Source organism: Dendropsophus ebraccatus, chromosome 6, assembly GCF_027789765.1.
Source record: "Dendropsophus ebraccatus isolate aDenEbr1 chromosome 6, aDenEbr1.pat, whole genome shotgun sequence".
Lineage (NCBI taxonomy): Eukaryota > Metazoa > Chordata > Amphibia > Anura > Hylidae > Dendropsophus > Dendropsophus ebraccatus.
In genome coordinates, this window is record NC_091459.1 from 62,765,554 (window position 1) to 62,788,442 (window position 22,889).

Below are 22,889 nucleotides of genomic sequence, written 5' to 3' on the forward strand. Positions count from 1 at the left end.
CTCTCTCTCTCTCTCTCTCTCTCTCTCTCTCTCTCTCTCTCTCTCTCTCTCTCTCTCTCTCTCTCTCTCTCTCTCTCTCTCTCTCTCTCTCTCTCTCTCTCTCTCTCTCTCTCTCTCTCTCTCTCTCTCTCTCTCTCTCTCTCTCTCTCTCTCTCTCTCTCTCTCTCTCTCTCTCTCTCTCTCTCTCTCTCTCTCTCTCTCTCTCTCTCTCTCTCTCTCTCTCTCTCTCTCTCTCTCTCTCTCTCTCTCTCTCTCTCTCTCTCTCTCTCTCTCTCTCTCTCTCTCTCTCTCTCGGCTAGTTCAAGATCCCTGCTGATTGGATGTGTCCCGGGCATCATGGGAAAGCGTTTTACACGCCCAAACACTTCCTGCTTTCTAGAATGGCGGCTGCCATTTTAGAAAGCAAGTAGAAAAAAAAAAAAACTGAGCGGATTCCCAAAATTCCGAATCCGTTTGGACTCGGATTTTTTGAAAAATCCGAACCGGATCCCATATCGGCTGAACCGGTTCGCTCATCTCTAGTTTTTAGTCGGATGCTCAATTTCGAATAGTGTAGCATTTGATCGAATAGCTTCTCAATCAAGTACTACTTGCTTATCTCTACTGTGTTCTGATCATGTTACCATTTACTTTATTTATACAGGATAACATATTAAAAAAATAGCATCTCTTTTGGTTATTAATAATAACAATAATAATATATTTTTTTTAAAAACAGGACAAGAATATGATACAATACATATAGACCATACCTTGAACCTTCTGCTGGTATCATACCCATTAAATCAAGGCCATCTTCTGTTAACGTTCCTGTCTAAAAATGTGAAATATTAATATTAACTAGATTTGCATTTCCAGGGAAATACATAGTGCTTGAAAAGAGCGCCCCTTTACCAGTGACTTCCATTTAACTTTAATCCTGGGTGCCCTCCCTTTAAGAGCGACATGGGTCCCTTTAGGAGCGACCTGGGTCACTTTAAGAGCGACGTGGGTCCCTTCGCTCTTGAAGGGACCCAGGTCACTCTTAACGGAACCCAGGTCGCTCTTAAAGGGACCCAGGTCACTCTTAAAGGTACCTAGATCACTCTTAAAGGGTTCCAGGTCGCTCTTAAAGGTACCCAGGTCGCTTTTAAAGGGACCCAGGTCTCTCTTAATGGAACCCATTTCGCTCTTAAAGGGACCCAGATCACTCTTAAAGGGACCAATTTCACTCTAAAAGGGCCCCAGGTCGCTCTTAAAGGGCCCCCGTTGCACTTAAAGGGACCCAAATGGCTTTTAAAGGGACCCAGGTCGCTCTTAAAGGGACCCATTTCGCTCTTAAAGGGACCCATTTCGCTCTTAAAGGGACCAATTTCATGCTTAAAGGGACCCATTTCACTCTTAAAGGGACCCAGTTCGCTCTTAAAAGGGACCCAGGTCGTGTAACGCCTGGAGTAGTGAATCCACTGGACCGTCACCAGCGATGGCACTAACCTCACCAGGGAGCGGAGTCTAAGGGGCCGCTGGTTTTCACCAGAGCCCGCCGCAAGGCGGGATGGACTTGCTGCGGCAGGCGACCCCCAGGTCGCTACAACTGGCTTGGTTGCTAGTGACGGCAGGCGAGGCGTGGCAGGAGCAGTAGGCAGGAGATGGTGCTGGCAGAGGTCTGTAGGCGTAACCGCAGGTGACAGGCTGAACACAGGAGCAATAGTGAGACAGGGGAACAGGAACCAGGAACAAGGAGTAGGGACCAGGTAGCGGACAGGAATCAGGAACAAGGACTAGGGACCAGGTAGCGGATAGGAATCAGGAACAACAGGGAGCTGGGCCAAACGCTATGGGAAGCATGTAGAGGCTCCAACACGAGGGACAGGGCATGCTGGGATTTATAGGGAGTGATTGGGTGCAACTGCCAATTAGGGACAGACTGGCCCTTTAAATCTGAGACAGCCGGCGCGCGCGCGCCCTAGGAGGCGGGGACGCGCGCGCCGGCCGGCACAGACGGAGAGCGGAGCGGGACGAGGTGAGGCGCCCCCCGGGGCCGAACAGACCGCTGCGCCGGGTCCCTGCACAGGGACCGGGCGGCTGCCTGGGGTAGAGGGCGGTTGCGGCGGCGGGCCGGAGCACGGGACGCCGCCGCGGCCATGACAGGTCGCTCTTAAAGGGACCCAGGTCGCTCTTGAAGGGACCCAGGTCGCTCTTAAAGGGACCAATTTCACTCTTAAAGGGACCAATTTCACGCTTAAAGGGACCAATTTCGCTCTTAAAGGGACCCAGGTCGCTCTTAAAGGGACCCATGTTGCTCTTAAAGGGACATATTTTGCTCTTAAAGGAACATATTTTGCTCTTAAAGGGACATATTTTGCTCTTAAAGGGACCCAGGTCGCTCTTAAAGGGACCCATTTTGCTCTTAAAGGGACCCATTTCGCTCTTAAAGGGACCCAGATCGCTCTTAAAGGGACCCATTTTGCTCTTAAAGGGACCCAGGTCGCTCTTAAAGGGACCCATTTTGCTCTTAAAGGGACCCAGGTCGCTCTTAAAGGGACCAATTTCACGCTTAAAGGGACCGATTTCGCTCTTAAAGGGACCCAGGTCGCTCTTAAAGGGACCCATTTTGCTCTTAAAGGGACATATTTCGCTCTTAAAGGGACATATTTCGCTCTTAAAAGGACATATTTTGCTCTTAAAGGGACCCATATCGCTCTTAAAGGGACCCAGGTCGCTCTTAAAGAGATCCAGGTCGCTCTTAAAGGGACCCATTTTGCTCTTAAAGGGACCCATTTCACTCTTAAAGGGACCCAGATTGCTCTTAAAAGGACCCATTTTGCTCTTAAAGCGACATATTTCGCTCTTAAAGGGACCCAGGTCGCTCTTAAAGGGACCAATTTCCCTCTCAAAGTGACCAATTTCGCTCTTAAAGGGACCAATTTCGCTCTTAAAGGGACCCAGGTCGCTCTTTAAAGGACATATTTTGCTCTTAAAGGGACATATTTCACTCTTAAAGTGACCCATTTCGCTCTTAAAGGGACCCAGGTTGCTCTTAAAGGGACCAATTTCACGCTTAAAGGGACCCATTTCGCTCTTAAAGGGACATATTTTGCTCTTAAAGGGACATATTTCGCTCTTAAAGGGACATATTTTGCTCTTAAAGGGACCCAGGTCACTCTTAAAGGGACCCATTTTGCTCTTAAAGGGACCCATTTCGCTCTTAAAGGGACCCAGATCGCTGTTAAAGGGACCCATTTTGCTCTTAAAGGGACCCATTTTGCTCTTAAAGGGACCCAGATTGCTCTTAAAGGGAACCAGGTCGCTCTTAAAGGGACCCAGGTCGCTCTTAAAGAGACCCATTTTGCTCTTAAAGGGACACAGGTCGCTCTTAAAGGGACCAATTTCCCTCTTAAAGGGACCAATTTCATGCTTAAAGGGATCAATTTCGCTCTTAAAGGGACCCAGGTCGCTCTTAAAGAGACCCATTTTGCTCTTAAAGGGACATATTTTGCTCTTAAAGGGACCTATTTCGCTCTTAAAGGGACCCATTTCGCGCTTAAAGGGACCCATTTCACTCTTAAAGGGACCCAGGTCGCTCTTAAAAGGACCCATTTTGCTCTTAAAGGGACATATTTCACTCTTAAAGGGACATATTTTGCTCTTATAGGGACATATTTTTCTCTTAAAGGGACCCAGGTCGCTCTTAAAGGGACCCATTTTGCTCTTAAAGGGACCCATTTCGCTCTTAAAGGGACCCAGATCGCTCTTAAAGGGACCCATTTTGCTCTTAAAGGGACCCAGGTCGCTCTTAAAGGGACCCATTTTGCTCTTAAAGGGACCCAGGTCGCTCTTAAAGGGACCCATTTCGCTCTTAAAGGGACCCATTTCGCTCTTAAAGGGACCCAGATCGCTCTTAAAGGGACCCATTTTGCTCTTAAAGGGACCCATTTCACTCTTAAAGGGACCCAGGTCCCTCTTAAAGGGACCCATTTTGCTCTTAAAGGGACCCATTTCACTCTTAAAGGGACCCAGGTTGCTCTTAAAAGGACCCATTTTGCTCTTAAAGCGACATATTTCGCTCTTAAAGGGACCCAGGTCGCTCTTTAAAGGACATATTTTGCTCTTAAAGGGACATATTTCACTCTTAAAGTGACCCATTTCGCTCTTAAAGGGACCCAGGTTGCTCTTAAAGGGACCAATTTCACGCTTAAAGGGACCCATTTCGCTCTTAAAGGGACATATTTTGCTCTTAAAGGGACATATTTCGCTCTTAAAGGGACATATTTTGCTCTTAAAGGGACCCAGGTCACTCTTAAAGGGACCCATTTTGCTCTTAAAGGGACCCATTTCGCTCTTAAAGGGACCCAGATCGCTCTTAAAGGGACCCATTTTGCTCTTAAAGGGACCCATTTTGCTCTTAAAGGGACCCAGATTGCTCTTAAAGGGAACCAGGTCGCTCTTAAAGGGACCCAGGTCGCTCTTAAAGGGACCCATTTTGCTCTTAAAGGGACCCAGGTCGCTCTTAAAGGGACCAATTTCACTCTTAAAGGGACCAATTTCATGCTTAAAGGGATCAATTTCGCTCTTAAAGGGACCCAGGTCGCTCTTAAAGAGACCCATTTTGCTCTTAAAGGGACATATTTTGCTCTTAAAGGGACATATTTCGCTCTTAAAGGGACCCAGGTCGCTCTTAAAGGGACCCATTTCGCTCTTAAAGGGACCCATTTCGCGCTTAAAGGGACCCATTTCACTCTTAAAGGGACCCAGGTCGCTCTTAAAAGGACCCATTTTGCTCTTAAAGGGACATATTTCACTCTTAAAGGGACATATTTTGCTCTTATAGGGACATATTTTTCTCTTAAAGGGACCCAGGTCGCTCTTAAAGGGACCCATTTTGCTCTTAAAGGGACCCATTTCGCTCTTAAAGGGACCCAGATCGCTCTTAAAGGGACCCATTTTGCTCTTAAAGGGACCCAGGTCGCTCTTAAAGGGACCCAGGTGGCTCTTAAAGGGACCCATTTTGCTCTTAAAGGGACCCAGGTCGCTCTTAAAGGGACCCATTTCGCTCTTAAAGGGACCCATTTCGCTCTTAAAGGGACCCAAATCGCTCCTAAAGGGACCCATTTTGCTCTTAAAGGGACCCATTTCACTCTTAAAGGGACCCAGGTCCCTCTTAAAGGGACCCATTTTGCTCTTAAAGGGACCCATTTCACTCTTAAAGGGACCCAGGTTGCTCTTAAAAGGACCCATTTTGCTCTTAAAGCGACATATTTCGCTCTTAAAGGGACCCAGGTCGCTCTTAACCCCTTAAGGACCGGGCCTGAAATGGCCTTAAGGACCGGAGCAAATTTTATGAATATGACCTGTGTCACTTTATTCATTAATAACTTCGGAATGCTTTTACCTATCCGGCTGATTCTGAGATTGTTTTCTCGTGACATATTGTACTTCACATTTCTAGTAAATTGGAGTCGATACTTAAAACGAATCTTTATGAAAAAAAACAAAATAACGTGAAAAATTGTGAAAAAATGCATTTTTCCAACTTTAAAACTTTTCTGCTTATACAGAAAATGGTTATACCACATAAATTATATATTAAATAGCATTAGCAACATGTCTACTTTATGTTGGCGGCATTTATTAAACTATATTTCATTTTTTTTAGACAATCGGAAGCTTAAAACATTAGCAGCAAATTTCCAAATTTTCAATAAAATTTCTAAATCAGATATTTTTAGGCACCTGTTCAGGTTTAAAGTGTATTTGAGGGGACTGTGTGTTAGAAAGCCCCACAAAGCACCCCATTTCAGAAACTGCACCCCCCACACTCTGCAAAAGCATATCCAGAAAGTGTTTTAACCCTTTAGGGGAGTCACAGAAATAAAAGCTAAGTGTGTAAGAAATTTGGAAATTTTAATTTTCTGTGCAGAGATTTTATTGTAATCCAATATTTTTCATAATTATAAACCTATTACCAGAGAAATGCACCCCAATATTGATTGCCCTGTTTCTGCAGTTTATAGAAATACCCCATATGTGGCCCTATTGCATTGTTTGACGCAACCACAAGCCTCAGATATAAGGGAGCGCCTAGTGAATTTCAATGGCTCCGTTATATTAGGTAATTTCTGACTGTACCACTTCAGGTTGGCAGAGGCTCTGGGGAGCCAAAACCTAAAAAACACCCCTAAAGGGACACCATTTAGAAAACTACACCCCTCAAGGAATGTAACAAGGGGTGCGGTGAGCATTTGGACCCCACAGGTACTTCACAGATTTTCCGAACAATATGGCGTGAAAAAGGACAAAAGTATTTTTTACACTAAAACGTTGTTCTAGCCTTCAATTTTTCATTTTCACAAAGGGATAAAAGGAAAAAAAAACACAAACCATGTAGCGCAGTTTCTGCCGAGTACGGAAATACCCCAGATGTGGCGATAAAGTGCCAAGGGGGCGCAGGACGAGCCCCCAAAGGGAAGGAGGGCCAATTGGCCTTTGGAAGCTGGATTTCACTAGAATGGATTTCAAGGGCCATGTCGCATTTACAGAGCCCTCGTGCTGCCAAGACACCCCCCACAATTGACCCCATTCTGAAAACTACACCCCTCAAGGAATCTAACAAGGGGTAGTTTCCAGAATGGGGTCACTTGTGGGGGGTTTACAGTGTTTTGGCAGCACGAGGGCTCTGTAAATGCGACATGGCGTTCATCATCCATTCTAGCCAAATCCAACCTCCAAAATCCAAATGGCGCTCCTTCCCTTCGGAGGCTTGCCCTGCACCCGCATGGCGCTTTATGTCCACATGTGGGGTATTTACGGACTCGGGGGAAATTGCTCTACACATTGTGTGTTTATTTTCTCTTTTAACCCCTTGTGAAAATGATAAATTCAAGGCTAGACCAACATTATAGTGTAAAAAATGTAATATTTCATTTTCATGCCACATTGTTCCACATTTGTGCCCGTCACCAGTGGGGTCCATATGCTCACTACACCCCTTGTTACATTCCTTGAGGGGTGTAGTTTCCATAATGGGGTCACTTGTGGGGGGTTTCAACTGTCTTGGCAACACAGGGGCCTTTTAAATGCAACATGGCCCCTTGAAATCTAATCCAGCCTAAAAAAAACAAATGGCGCTCCTTCCCTTTGGAGGCTTACCCTGCACCCGCATGGAGCTTTATGTCCACATGTGGGGTATTTCCGTACTCAGGGGAAATTGCTCTACACATTTTGTGTTTTTTTTAATCTTTTTGCCCCTTGTGAAAATGAAAAAAAAAGACAAGATCAATGATTTAGAGTAAAACATTTTTAAAAATTACACTAAAAGTTGGTCTAGCCTTGATTTTTTTCCATTTCCACAAGGGGTTAAAAAAGAAAATAAATGCAAAGCGTGTAGGGTAATTTCCCCTGAGTACGAAAATACCCCACACGTGGGCATAATGTGCCATATGGGCACAGGGCAAGCCACCAAAGGGACAGAGCGCCATTTAGAGGCTGGAATGGAGGATGGAGGCCATGTCGCAATTACAAAGCTCCTGTGCTGCCAGAACAGTAGAAACCCCCCACAAGTGACCCCATTATTGAAACTACACCCCACAAGGAATCTAACAAGGGGTATAGTGAGCATATGGACCCCACTGGTGACGGGCAGAATTGTGGAACAATGTGACGTGAAAATGAAAAATTTAATTTTTTACACTAAAACATTGATGTAACTTTGAATTTTTCATGTTCACAAGGGGTTAAAAGAAAAAATAAACCACTAAAAATGTAGAGCAATTTCCACCGATTACAGGAGTACCCCATATGTGGAAACAAAGTGCAAAGTCTGTGCACGGAAAGCCTTTAAAGGCAAGGAGCGCAATTTGGATTTTGGAAGCTGGATTTGGCCAGAATGGAGGTCGAAGGGTTCGCAGAGCCCCCGTGCTGCCACTGTGCTGCCATTGTAAACCCCCCACAAGTGACCCCAACAAACTCAGGAATCTGTGGTTCGTTGGGGTTGGGCTTGACATCCCGCTGCGTGTAAGTAAGTTAACCCCCCTCCGCTGGCCGGAGTATACATCACCTCCTCCCTGCTACGGCTTGCTTCAGGGCTCACGGTGTCTGCTCATTCCGCGCAGCCAATCAGTGTGCTGCCCCGCCGCAACCACAGATTGGCTGAGCAGGACATCCTGCCGAGAACCTCCGAAGCAAGCTGGAGCGGGGAACAGATGATGTATGCTCCGGGCAGCGGGGGGTGAACTTACATACACGCAGCAGGATGTCAAGCCCACTGCGTGTATGTATTCTCATAGGGATGAACTGACACTGGATCCGCAGCGGATTTCGCTGCGGATCCGGAGTGTGTGAAGGCACCCTTAGAGGGGTGTGTAAGTGTTATGCTTCTACACGTGAAAGTGTGTGTGTGTTTTATGTACTGTTTTTACATTTTTATTTTATTTTATTTTTTTACTTTACATTTTTTTTACTTGGCAGGCACACCGGGAGAAGGGGGGGGGGGGACGCAGAAAAAAGAAAGAAATTTACACTAAAGAAAAAAAAACAGCAAAGGGCAGAGGGTGGCAGAAGAGGAGAGAGGGTTGCAGGAGAGGGGCGGCAGGACGGAGGTGAAAGGGTAAGAGGAGAGGGTGGTAGCAGAGAAGGGGAGAGGGTGGCAGGAGAGGGGCGGCAGGACGGAGGGGAGAGGTAACGGTAGCGGCAGGACAGAGGGTGGCAGGGGCGGGGAGAGGGTGGCAGTGGAGGACAGAGTGTGGCAGTGAAGGGGAGAGGGTAAGAGGCGAGGGTAAGAGGAAAGGGTGGCAGGACAGAGGGGAGAGGTTGGCAGGACAGAGGGGAGAGGAAAGGGTAGCGGCAGGACAGAGGATGGCAGGGGAGGGGAGAGGGTAAGACGAGAGGGTGGCAGCAGAGAGGGGAGAGGGTGGCAGCAGGGAGGGTGGCAGGAGGGTGGGTGGCAGCAGGGAGGGTGGGTTGGTAGGTGGGTGGGTGCCAGCAAGGAGGGAGGGATGGTGGGTGCCAGCAGGGAGGGAGGGATGGTGGGTGCCAGCAGGGAGGGAGGGAGGGATGGTGGGTGCCAGCAGGGAGGGAGGGAGGGATGGTGGGTGCCAGCAGGGAGGGAGGGAAGGTGGGTGCCAGCAGGGAGGGAGGGTGGGATGGTGGGTGCCAGCAGGGAGGGATGGTGGGTGCCAGCAGGGAGGGAGGGTGGGAGCGTGGGTGCCAGCAGGGAGGGAGGGTGGGAGCGTGGGTGCCAGCAGGGAGGGAGGGTGCGTGGGTGCCAGCAGGGAGGGAGGGTGCGTGGGTGCCTGCAGGGAGGGAGGGTGGGAGCGTGGGTGCCAGCAGGGAGGGAGGGTGGGATGGTGGGTGCCAGCAGGGATGGTGGGTGCCAGCAGGGAGGGAGGGATGGTGGGTCCAGCAGGGAGGGAGGGTGGGATGGTAAAGGGACCCAGATCGCTGGAGGGGACCCGGTGGCTCTTAGCAGGGACCCAGGTGCTCTTAAAGGGACCAGATTCTCTTAAAGGGACCCAGGTCGCTCTTCAAGGGACCCAGGTCGCTCTTAAAGGGACCCATTTTGCTCTTAAAGGGACCCAGGTCGCTCTTAAAGGGACCAATTTCACTCTTAAAGGGACCAATTTCACGCTTAAAGGGACCAATTTCGCTCTTAAAGGGACCCAGGTCGCTCTTAAAGGGACCCATTTTGCTCTTAAAGGGACATATTTTGCTCTTAAAGGGACATATTTCACTCTTAAAGGGACATATTTCACTCTTAAAGGGACATATTTTGCTCTTAAAGGGACCCAGGTCGCTCTTAAAGGGACCCATTTCGCTCTTAAAGGGACCCATTTCGCGCTTAAAGGGACCCAGCTCGCTCTTAACCTCTTAAGGACCCATGACGTACCGGCACGTCATGGATCACTGTCACTTAAGGACCCATGACGTACCGGTACGTCAGCCCTTTAAACGGGCGCCGCGGCCGGCCGGGTCCCGATCGGGGGAGATAGCCTGCTATAATACATAGCAGGCCATCTCTCCCTGTCGGCATGGAGGGTTGTTAACCCCCCCCATGCCGACGATCGCCGCTATTGGCTGATAAGCCCATAGCGGCGATCGGAACCTTTCCGGGCCATCGGTGGCCCGATGACCCGGAAAAAAATGGCGGTCGGTGCTGTCCGAGGACGGCACCGACCGCCATTACTGTAAAAAGTAATGGTGGTCACGGTACCACCGTCCCGATCGCCGTGAACGGCCGGCCAGCCGGCCGGCCGTTCACGGCGATCAAAGTCCCCACAAGTAATAAATACCTGCTCCGGACCCCTCAGCTAGGTAGCTGAGGGGTCCGGAGCAGGTATTTGTACATTACTCACCTGTCCTGGGGTCCTGATCGGCGTCTTCCGGGTTCCCGGCGTCCTCTTCCTCTTGTCGGGACTTCGGCTTCTTCCGTGAGTCCCGATCGTCTCTTTCCGGCTCCAGCGTCGTCTTTTTTCGTATTTTTCCGGCTCCAGCGTCGTCTATTTTCGGATCTTGCGCTCTGCTGCCCCCTAGCGGCTGATAAGTGTAATACACGTATCAGCCACTACAGGGACGTTCAGAATGTAGTAAAAAAAAAATTTTTTTTCCCAATTTTTTTTCTTTCTATTTTCCGCACCCTATCGCCGCTGAGTGTTGATCAGCATCGCACGAAAGTGCGCTGCTAATTAGCAACTCCTCCTTTTTGGCGTAGGGTGGTTTTTTTTTATATCCTACTGCCACGGTCTGCTGATAAGTGCCGAACATAAGTGCGGCATTTATCAGCAACACCATTTTTGGCGTAGGTTTTTTTTGTATACTTACTGTAAAAAACACGTAAAAAAACACTACATTACACCACACTACATTGAATAAAGTTTTACACTACACCACTACATACCCCATATACCAATCCCTATATAAAAGTGGCCCCCAGGGTGTTTTCGGTGTCGGACGCATACGTTATTATTGCCTCCGACACCGAAACAGCCAGTGAGGATGAATGGGGGGATCCTTCTTTCCTCCATTCATCCTCATCCTCCTTATCATCCAGTGACGTGTCTGGGAGTAGCGTAGCGTACGCTGCCCCCCAGACACGTCTTTTCCGCCAGTACCGTCCCAATACGAGATGACGGTATGGCGTGAAATTCTACAAACTCTGTGAGAGTACCTCAGGGTACACTCACAGATTTAGGGTACGTGCATACTGCGAAATGGCGAAGGATAACCCTTTGTGCATTCCGCAGCTGGCACCCGGACTGATGCAGGGGCGCGTCTCCGCCCGTGTCATAGACTCTATCCTATGCATGGGCGGATTCCATCATCCGTCATTCCATCAACACGTTGGACGCAGAGCGGAATCCGCCCGTGCATAGAATGGAGTCTACGACACGGACGGAGACGTGCGCCTGCATCAGTCCGCCGGCGGGTGCCAACTGCGGAATGCACAAAGGGTTATCCTTCGCGATTCCGCAGTGTGCACGTACCCTTAGAGTGTATGAAGGAAGGGACACTCGAATCCAGCCCCCAGATGCCCACTCCCCCCCATCCTCGGAACAAGTGGGAAGATCGTCCGGGAACCGATCTTCCCACTGCTGGATAAAGGTCACCACCTGTACGGGGATAACTTTTATACCAGCACCCCCTCTTCCGGTCCCTCGCTGCCCGAGCTACTGTAGCTTGCGGCACGATCCGAACATATCAGAAGCAGTAATAGAACCCTAATATTTAGCAGCCATGGAGCGGACCCAGCGCTTCTGGATATGAAGGACCCCGGATCACACCAGGACAACATTTTCCAGGTGACGTCCCCCACACTGGAGAAAGGGAGACCCCAGAAGAAGTGCAGAGTGTGGGGTAACAGGGGGATCAGGAAGGACACCATTTTCCAGTGTGACACCTGTCCTGATCCCCCCGGCCTCTGCATACTGGATCGCTCCAAGGTGCACCACACGTCACTGGGGTTCTACATTATCTAAATTCTGTCCCTTATTCCTATTTCAGGGGTCACGTTGATCCAGGGATTATTCTGATCGCCAATATGGAGTCGGGAAGGAATTTTTCCCCTGTGATGAGGCTACTGTCGTCTGCCTCACAAGGGGTTTTTGCCTTCCTCTGGATCAACACAGGTTGAATTTGATGGACACCTGTCATTTTCCAACCTTATAAACTAATAATTGGCCTAATACCCCCAAAATAAATTAAAATTGTCCCTTTTCCCCAGCTAAATAGGTATGGCCGCCATTCCCATTAGAGGATGCCATGATGCAATTACAAAGCCTCTGTGCGGCCAGGACAGTAGAAACCCCCCACAAGTGACCCCATTCTGGAAACTACACCCCATAAGGAATCTAACAAGTGGGGCAGCGGGGATATGGCCCCCTGGTGACGGCCACATTTGGGACGTGAAAATGAAAAAAATGGTATTTTTTATTTTCACGGCACATGTCCTACACATGTGCCCATCACTAGTGGGGTCCATATGCTCACTGCACCCCTTGTTAGATTCCTTATGGGGTGTAGTTTCCAGAATTGGGTCACTTGTCGGGGGTTTCTACTGTTCTGGCAGCACAGGAGCTTTGTAATTGCGACATGGCCTCCATCCCCCATTCCAGCCTCTAAATGGCGCTCTGTCCTTTTGGTGACTTGCCCTGTGCCCATATGGCAAATTATGTCCACATGTGGGGTATTTTCGTACTCAGGGGAAACTACCCTAGACGTTTTGTGTTCATTTTCTTTTTTAACCCCTTGTGGAAATGGAAAAAAATCAAGGCTAGACCAACATTTAGTGTAATTTTTTTTTTATTTTTACTCTAAATCATTGATCTTGTCTTGATTTTTTCATTTTCACAAGGGGTTAAAAGATAAAAAAAAAAACACAATGTGTAGAGCAATTTCCCCTGAGTATGGAAATACCCCACATGTGGACATAAAGCGCCATGCGGGTGCAGTGTAAGCCTCCAAAGGGAAGGTGCGCCATTTGGTTTTTGAAGGCGGGATTTGGATGGAATGGATTTCGAGGGGCCATGTTGCATTCAAAAGGCCCCTGTGTTGCCAAGACAGTTAAACCCCCCACAAGTGACCATATTATGGAAACTACACCCCTCAAGGAATGTAACAAGGGGTGTAGTCAGCATATGGACCCCACTGGTGACGGGCACAAATGTGGAACAATGTGGCGTGAAAATGAAATATTAAATTTTTTACACTATAATGTTGGTCTAGCCTTGAATTTATCATTTTCACAAGTGGTTAAAAGAGAAAAAAAAACACAAAATGTGTAGAGCAATTTCCCCCGAGTCCGTAAATACCCCACATGTGGACATAAAGCGCCATGTGGGCGCAGGGCAAGCCTCCGAAGGGAAGGAGCGCCATTTGGATTTTAGAGGTTGGATTTGGCTAGAATGGATGATGAACGCCATGTCGCATTTACAGAGCCCTTGTGCTGCCAAAACACTGTAAACCCCCCACAAGTGACCCCATTCTGGAAACTGCACCCCTCAAGGAATCTAACAAGGGGTGCAGTGAGGATATGGACCCCTGGATGACGGGCACATTTGTGCCATGAAAGTGAAAAAATGAAAATTTTCACTTTCACGTCACATTTTTCCACATTTGTGCCCGTCACCAGTGGGGTCCATATGCTCACTGCACCCCTTGTTAGATTCCTTGAGGGGTGTAGTTTCCAGAATGGGGTCACTTGTGGGGGGTTTCCAGTGTCTTGGCAGCACGAGGGCTCTGTAAATGCGACATGGCCCTTGAAATCCATTCCAGTGAAATCCAGCTTCCAAAAGCCAATTGGCGCTCCTTCCCTTTGGAGGCTCGTCCTGCGCCCGCTTGGCACTTTATGTCCACATGTGGGGTATTTCCGTACTCGGGAGAAACTGCGCTACATGTTTTGTGTTTTTTTTTCCTTTTATCCCTTTGTGAAAATGAAAAATTGAAGGCTAGAACAACATTTTAGTGTAAAAAATACTTTAGTCTTTTTTCAAGCCATATTGTTTGGAAAATCTGTGAAGCACCTGTGGGGTCCAGATGCTCACCGCACCCCTTGTTAGATTCCTTGAGGGGTGTAGTTTTCTAAATGGTGTCCCTTTAGGGGTGTTTTTTAGGTTTTGGCACCCCAGAGCCTCTGCCAACCTGAAGTGGTACAGTCAAAAATGACCAAAAATAACGGAGCCATTGAAATTCACTAGGCGCTCCCTTATATCTGAGGCTTGTGGTTGCGTCAAATAGCGCAATAGGGCCACATATGGGGTATTTCTATAAACTGCAGAAATGGGGCAATCAATATTGGGGTGCATTTCTCTGGTAATAGGTTTATAATTATGAAAAATATTGGATTACAATAAAATCTCTGCACAGAAAATTAAAATTTTCAAATTTCTTACACACTTAGCTTTTATTTCTGTGACTCCCCTAAAGGGTTAAAAAACTTTCTGGATGTGCTTTTGCAGAGTTTAGGGGGTGCAGTTTCTGAAATGGGGTGCTTCGTGAGGCTTTCTAACACACAGTCCCCTCAAATACACTTTAAACCTGAACAGTTCCCTAAAAATATCTGATTTTGAAATTTTACTGAAAATTTGGAAATTTGCTGCTAATGTTTTAAGCTTCCTATTGTCTAAAAAAAATGAAAGATAGTTTAATAAATGCCGCCAACATAAAGTAGACATGTTGCTAATGCTATTTAATATATAATTTATGTGGTATAACCATTTTTTGTATAAGCAGAAAAGTTTTAAAGTTGGAAAAATGCATTTTTTCACAATTTTTCACGCTATTTTGGGTTTTTTCATAAAGATTCGTTATAAGTATCGACTCCAATTTACAAGAAATGTGAAGTACAATATGTCACAAGAAAACAATCTCAGAATCAGCCGGATAGGTAAAAGCATCCCGAAGTTATTAATGAATAAAGTGACACTGGTCAAATTCATAAAATTTGCTCCGGTCCTTAAGGCCATTTCAGGCCCGGTCCTTAAGGGGTTAAAAGGACCCATTTTGCTCTTAAAGGGACATATTTCACTCTAAAAGGGACATATTTTGCTCTTATAGGGACATATTTTGCTCTTAAAGGGACCCAGGTCGCTCTTAAAGGGACCCATTTTGCTCTTAAAGGGACCCATTTCGCTCTTAAAGGGACCCAGATCGCTCTTAAAGGGACCCATTTTGCTCTTAAAGGGACCCAGGTCGCTCCTAAAGGAACCCAGGTCGCTCTTAAAGGGACCCAGATCGCTCTTAAAGGGACATATTTTGCTCTTAAAGGGACATATTTCACTCATAAAGGGACATATTTTGCTCTTAAAGGGACCCAGGTCGCTCTTAAAGGGACCCATTTCGCTCTTAAAGGGACCCATTTCGCGCTTAAAGGGACCCATTTCACTCTTAAAGGGACCCAGGTCGCTCTTAAAAGGACCCATTTTGCTCTTAAAGGGACATATTACACTCTAAAAGGGACATATTTTGCTCTTATAGGGACATATTTTGCTCTTAAAGGGACCCAGGTCGCTCTTAAAGGGACCCATTTTGCTCTTAAAGGGACCCATTTCGCTCTTAAAGGGACCCAGATCGCTCTTAAAGGGACCCATTTTGCTCTTAAAGGGACCCAGGTCGCTCTTAAAGGAACCCAGGTCGTTTTTAAAGGGACCCAGGTCGCTCTTAAAGGGACCCATTTTGCTCTTAAAGGGACCCAGGTCGCTCTTAAAGGGACCAATTTTGCTCTTAAAGGGACATATTTTGCTCTTAAAGGGACATATTTTGCTCTCAAAGGGACATATTTCGCTCTTAAAGGGACATATTTTGCTCTTAAAGGACCCAGGTCGCTCTTAAAGGGACCCATTTCGCTCTTAAAGGGACCCATTTCGCGCTTAAAGGGACCCATTTCACTCTTAAAGGGACCCAGGTCGATCTTAAAAGGACCCATTTTGCCCTTAAAGGGACATATTTCACTCTTAAAGGGACATATTTTGCTCTTATAGGGACATATTTTGCTCTTAAAGGGACCCAGGTCGCTCTTAAAGGGACCCATTTTGCTCTTAAAGGGACCCATTTCGCTCTTAAAGGGACCCAGATCGCTCTTAAAGGGACCCATTTTGCTCTTAAAGGGACCCAGGTCGCTCTTAAAGGAACCCAGGTCGCTCTTAAAGGGACCCAGGTCGCTCTTAAAGGGACCCATTTTTCTCTTAATGGGACCCAGGTCGCTCTTAAAGGGACCAATTTTGCTCTTAAAGGGACATATTTTGCTCTTAAAGGGACATATTTCGCTCTTAAAGGGACATATTTTGCTCTTAAAGGGACCCATTTCGCTCTTAAAGGGACCCATTTTGCTCTTAAAGGGACCCATTTTGCTCTTAAAGGGACCCAGATCGCTCTTAAAGGGACCCATTTTGCTCTTAAAGGGACCCATTTCACTCTTAAAGGGACCCAGGTTGCTCTTAAAAGGACCTATTTAGCTCTTAAAGCGACATATTTCGCTCTTAAAGGGACATATTTTGCTCTTAAAGGACCCAGGTCGCTCTTAAAGGGACCCATTTCGCGCTTAAAGGGACCCATTTCACTCTTAAAGGGACCCAGGTCGCTCTTAAAAGGACCCATTTTGCTCTTAAAGGGACATATTTCACTCTTAAAGGGACATATTTTGCTCTTATAGGGACATATTTTGCTTTTAAAGGGACCCAGGTTGCTCTTAAAGGGACCCATTTTGCTCTTAAAGGGACCCATTTCGCTCTTAAAGGGACCCATTTCGCGCTTAAAGGGACCCATTTCACTCTTAAAGGGACCCAGGTCGATCTTAAAAGGACCCATTTTGCCCTTAAAGGGACATATTTCACTCTTAAAGGGACATATTTTGCTCTTATAGGGACATATTTTGCTCTTAAAGGGACCCAGGTCGCTCTTAAAGGGACCCATTTTGCTCTTAAAGGGACCCATTTCGCTCTTAAAGGGACCCAGATCGCTCTTAAAGGGACCCATTTTGCTCTTAAAGGGACCCAGGTCGCTCTTAAAGGAACCCAGGTCGCTCTTAAAGGGACCCAGGTCGCTCTTAAAGGGACCCATTTTTCTCTTAATGGGACCCAGGTCGCTCTTAAAGGGACCAATTTTGCTCTTAAAGGGACATATTTTGCTCTTAAAGGGACATATTTCGCTCTTAAAGGGACATATTTTGCTCTTAAAGGGACCCATTTCGCTCTTAAAGGGACCCATTTCGCTCTTAAAGGGACCCATTTTGCTCTTAAAGGGACCCAGATCGCTCTTAAAGGGACCCATTTTGCTCTTAAAGGGACCCATTTCACTCTTAAAGGGACCCAGGTTGCTCTTAAAAGGACCTATTTAGCTCTTAAAGCGACATATTTCGCTCTTAAAGGGACATATTTTGCTCTTAAAGGACCCAGGTCGCTCTTAAAGGGACCCATTTCGCGCTTAAAGGGACCCATTTCACTCTTAAAGGGACCCAGGTCGCTCTTAAAAGGACCCATTTTGCTCTTAAAGGGACATATTTCACTCTTAAAGGGACATATTTTGCTCTTATAGGGACATATTTTGCTTTTAAAGGGACCCAGGTTGCTCTTAAAGGGACCCATTTTGCTCTTAAAGGGACCCATTTCGCTCTTAAAGGGACCCAGATCGCTCTTAAAGGGACCCATTTTGCTCTTAAAGGGACCCAGGTCGCTCTTAAAGGAACCCAGGTCGCTCTTAAAGGGACCCAGGTCGCTCTTAAAGGGACCCAGGTCGCTCTTAAAGGGACCAATTTTGCTCTTAAAGGGACATATTTTGCTCTTAAAGGGACATATTTCGCTCTTAAAGGGACATATTTTGCTCTTAAAGGGACCCATTTCGCTCTTAAAGGGACCCATTTCGCTCTTAAAGGGACCCATTTCGCTCTTAAAGGGACCCATTTTGCTCTTAAAGGGACCCAGATCGCTCTTAAAGGGACCCATTTTGCTCTTAAAGGGACCCATTTCGCTCTTAAAGGGACCCATTTTGCTCTTAAAGGGACCCATTTCGCTCTTAAAGGGACCCATTTTGCTCTTAAAGGGACCCAGATCGCTCTTAAAGGGACCCATTTTGCTCTTAAAGGGACCCATTTCACTCTTAAAGGGACCCAGGTTGCTCTTAAAAGGACCCATTTAGCTCTTAAAGCGACATATTTCGCTCTTAAAGGGACCCAGGTCGCTCTTAAAGGATATATTTCGCTCTTAAAGGGACATATTTCGCTCTTAAAGGGACATATTTCGCTCTTAAAGGGACCCAGGTCGCTCTTAAATGGACCAATTTCACTCTTAAAGGGACCAATTTTGCTCTTAAAGGGACCAATTTCGCTCTTAAAGGGACCCAGGTCGCTCTTAAAGGGACATATTTTGCTCTAGAAGGGACCCAGGTTGCTCTTAAAGGGACCAATTTCGCTCTTAAAGGGACCTTGGTCGCTCTTGAAGGGACATATTTCGCTCTTAAAAGGACCCAGGTCGCTCTTAAAAGGGACCCGGGCGGCTCTTAAAGGGACCCAGGTCGCTCTAGCGACATGGGTCTCTTTAAGAGCGACATGGGTCCCATACCTTTTGGAGTGTCCCGTCCGTTTAAGAGCAACTTGGGTCCCGTCCCTTTAAGAGCGACTTGGATCCCTTTAAGAGCTACATGGGACCCTTTAAGAGCGACTTGGGTCCCGTCCCTTTAAGAGCGACTTGGGTCCCGCCACTTTAAGAGCGACTTGGGTACCTTTAAGAACGACTTGGGTCCCTTTAAGAGCGACATGGCTCCCGTCCCTTTAAGAGCAACTTGGGTCCCTTTAAGAGCGACATGGCTCCCGTCCCTTTAAGAGAGACTTGGGTCCCTTTTTGAGCGACTTGCGTTCCTTTAAGGGTGACCTGGGTCCCTTTAAGAGCGATCTGAGTACTTATAATGGTAAAGATCATTGCTCGGTTACCATGACAATCTTACTCATGTCGGGAAGACAAAATCGTTAAGGACCTTCCATATATTACATCTTCTATTGGCCAATAGTGGACATGTGACTGTGGATGGTGTGATACAATGCATGACGAGACCTTAGAGTTCCTATTAGCTGCTATATTTCAGCTATTTGCATATGTGCTGTGATTGGCTGTTAGCGGTTAGAGTGTGGCCATTATTTGCAATGGGCCATTATTTTCTATGGGAAATTTGGGGTCGTTTAACGTTAATTTCTTAAAAACGACAAATCCGATCGAAACGAAAAATAGATAGCACACCACACACCGCCGAGGGCTTCGAAACGCAGTTTGAACGAGTGTGTGCACAAAGCGGTTCGGGCTGTATTACGCGCAGAAAAATGGCTGGAAGAAGAAGAAGAAGAAGAAGAATACGGATTACAATATAGTGCTTTTCAAGCACTATAATTATTAACAATATAAAGCAGTACAGTGGAACAAAAGGAAGGAAATTCTAAAGCTAAATGTTGCAGAAAAATGATCAATATCTCATATAGGCTTTATCAGGTTTTGTAAAATATGGCTAGGTTCACACTACAGTATGTAAAAATGACCACCATCTCTCATAATAATGGCTTCCATTGCTCAATTAACTCCCATTATTTGCACAATGATTGCCCTTGTTATGAAAGACGGCCGTCATTTCCACATAGTGTGAACCTAGCCATATTTTGCAAAACCGGATAATGCAACAAACAGCACACAACAAACAAGTCCTCAGTTGAAGACACTTTCCTTCCTCTGCTTACTGATCAGAGCCTGCCGAGGTACGGGTTCGTATGAACCTGAACTCTCAGTGCCTGATTTCCGCTGTCTGCAGCCTCCGTGAAGAGGGTGGATACAGCCGGGGGACCGCCTGGAAAACTGGGATACAGCCATAGACATAGGCTTTATCCCAGTTTTCCAGGCGGTCCTCCGGCTGTATCCACCCTCTTTACGGAGGCTGCAGACAGCGGGAATCAGGCACTGAGAGTTCAGGTTTATACAAAACCGAACCTCGGCAGGTTCGCTCATCTCTAGTCTTGACCCGTTCCTGGCTAAGTAGAATTAAACTAAACTATCAATTGTTTTCCAGGATAATCGATTGACCGGATGCCAAAACCCGCCTCAGATCCTATTCACATTAATAAAAGCTAAGTGCCACCACCTCACAGGGAACAAAGTCAATAGCTTCTAGCTTAATTCTCACTGTAGTGCAGGCATCAAACAGCTGATAAGGGCGGGAGCTGGGTGTCGGAATCCTGCCTTCTCAACTATTAGGCTACGTTCACACTATGTATATTTCAGTCAGTATTTTGGTCCTCATATTGCAACCAAATCCAGGAGTGGATTAAAAACACAGAAAGGATCTGTTCACACAATGTTGAAATTGAGTGGATGGCTGCCATATAACAGTAAATAACTGCCATTATTTCAATATAGCAGCCGTTGTTCTAAAATAACAGCCTTATAAGGCTGCGTTCACACTACGTATATTTCAGTCAGTATATGTATATTTCAGTCAGTATATTTCAGTCAGTATTGCAACCAAAACCAGGAGTGGATTAAAAACACAGAAAGGATCTGCTCACACAATGTTAAAATTGAGTGGATGGCCGCCATTTAATGGCAAATATTTGCTGTTATTTTAGAACAACGGCTGTTATATTGAAATAATGGCCGTTATTTACTGTTATATGGCGGCCATCCACTCAATTTCAACATTGTGTGAACAGATCCTTTCTGTGTTTTGATCCACTTCTGGTTTTGGTTGCAATACTGACTGAAATATACGTAGTGTGAACGCAGCCCCAATCTGTAAAAAAAGAACCTTTAACATAAAAATTGCACTGTGTGAACTTGGCTCTGGTGAGAAAATTCATGTTTCAGCCTTTTAACTCTGATGATGGCATTAATACCTAATGTGGCATCACAAAGGGAGCTTCATTAAGGCTCCCTTTGTGCCTGTGTTACTTTAATAGTTAACCCTGAGGTTAATAGTTTTAAGGGACAGTACTGAGCCACACAACAGACCCTAGGGCTTTTGTGTGAATTCCTGTAAAGCATACCTGAGGTCAGAGCCAACAAGGAGGCAAGGACAGGCACACCAGTAGTCAACCTAGATGCCAGTTAAGGCCCATCAGTAGCCAACATGGAGGCAAGGGCAGGCACAGCAGTAGTCAACATGGATGCCAGTTAAGGCCCAACAGTATCCAACAAGGAGGCAAGGGCAGGCACAGCAGTAGTCAATATGGATGCCAGTTAAGGCCTAGAAGTAGCCAACAAGGAGGCAAGGGCAGGCACAGCAGTAGCCAAGATGGAGGCCAGGGCAGGAGTAGCAGTTGTAATGGGGTGACATGAGCAGCAGAAGCAGAATAATGAGGCCCTACATCTTGGTGACAACAGGACCTTATCTATCCATGTGGCGTTCATTTTGATGAAAGTCAGACGTTAAACCCAAGTGTGAATATGGTATTACGCTCACCACCACTGCTGCAGACAGAATGGGAAAAACATGGAGGTACTGACATGTGAGCACAAGTATATCCTGCACATGCGACACAGTGTGGAGTTAGCGTAGGGACTTGTGTGAACCAGGAGACCTGCACGTGGTACATGGGGCAGTATGGTTTGATCAAAAATTATACCGACATCCTGACGTTTTTTAAATTAGCCGAGTGGCATTATTATTAGCCATAGGTGTGATGTGCAGTAGCTCCCTTCTCTCCATGTCGCATTTTATGTTTTTCTCCCTTTTCTGAGCGTCTGGCACTCCCCTTAATAAAACCCATGTGACCCAAATTAGCAGGATATACCTGTGCTCACATGTCAGTACCTCCATGTTTTTCCCATTCTGTCTGCAGCACTGGTGGTGAGTGTAATACCATATTCATACTTGTGTTATTTGGGGGAAGCCTTCTCTGCCGGTGGTGCCGGCTAGGAATTGGTGGGGTATTTTGGGTTTGGTCCTGTGACATTGGGGTTGCAGGGCCATTCCATGGCCTCCCTTCCCTGCATGTGCATGCTTTGCGGGGTTGGCAGTCGCTGACCGACACAGTGTGGAGTTAGCGTAGGAGCCCGTGTGAACCAAAAGACCTGCACGTGGTACAAGGGGCAGTATGGTTTGATCAAATTATATACCGACATTGTGGCGTTGGTTTTTAAAATTAGCCGAATGGCATTAGTATCAGCCATAGGTGTGATGTGCAGTAGAGCTGTGTGCAGTGTACATGTCTGTGTACAGAGCTGTGTGCAGTGTATATGTTGTATATGTCTGTGTACAGAGCTGTGTGCAGTGTATATGTCTGTGTACAGAGCTGTGTGCAGTGTATATGTTGTATATGTCCATACCTCCCAACTTTTGCAAAGAGCAAAGAGGGACATGTGTGCCACGGTCCCCATAGCCACGCCCCCATAGCGGCCCTCCAAAGCCACACCCCCATAGCAACCCTCCATAACCACGCCCCCATAGCAACCCTCCATAGCCACTCCCCTACAGTCACCACATGCTGCTGACTGAATAGTGCCCGATATAGTATCCATTCCCCCCAAAAATGCCCTATATAGTATCCAATCCCCCACAAAGTGCCCCACATAGTAGCCAGTCCCCCATATAGTGCCCCACATAGTATCCAATCCCCACATAGTGCCCCACATAGTATCCAATCCCCCCATATAGTGCCCTACATAGTATCCAATGCCCCATATGGTGCCCCACATAGTAGCCAATGCCCCCATATAGAGCCCCACATAGTAGCCTATGCCCTCATATAGTGCGCCACATAGTAGCCAATGCCCCCATATAGTGCCCACATAGTAGCCAATGCCCCATACAGTGCCCACATAGTAGCCAATGCCCCCATATATGCCCCACATAGTAGCCAATCCCCATATAGTGCCCACATAGTAGACAATGCCCCCAAATATGCCCCACATAGTAGCCAATGCCCCCATATACAGCCCCACATAGTAGCCAAT

At 46.8% G+C, this 22,889-nt stretch overlaps 1 protein-coding gene across 3 annotated transcripts in view; it reads right to left on the bottom strand.

Annotated features, from left to right (window-relative positions):
* Nucleotides 1–22,889, bottom strand: part of LOC138795670 (probable cation-transporting ATPase 13A4) — a 276,072-nt gene that overhangs the window by 133,936 nt on the left and 119,247 nt on the right. For all 3 annotated transcript variants that reach the window (XM_069975055.1, XM_069975057.1, XM_069975056.1), the window contains one exon: nt 753–814. In XM_069975055.1, coding sequence (XP_069831156.1) covers nt 753–814 — 62 coding nt within the window. The remainder of the gene's footprint in view (nt 1–752; nt 815–22,889) is intronic.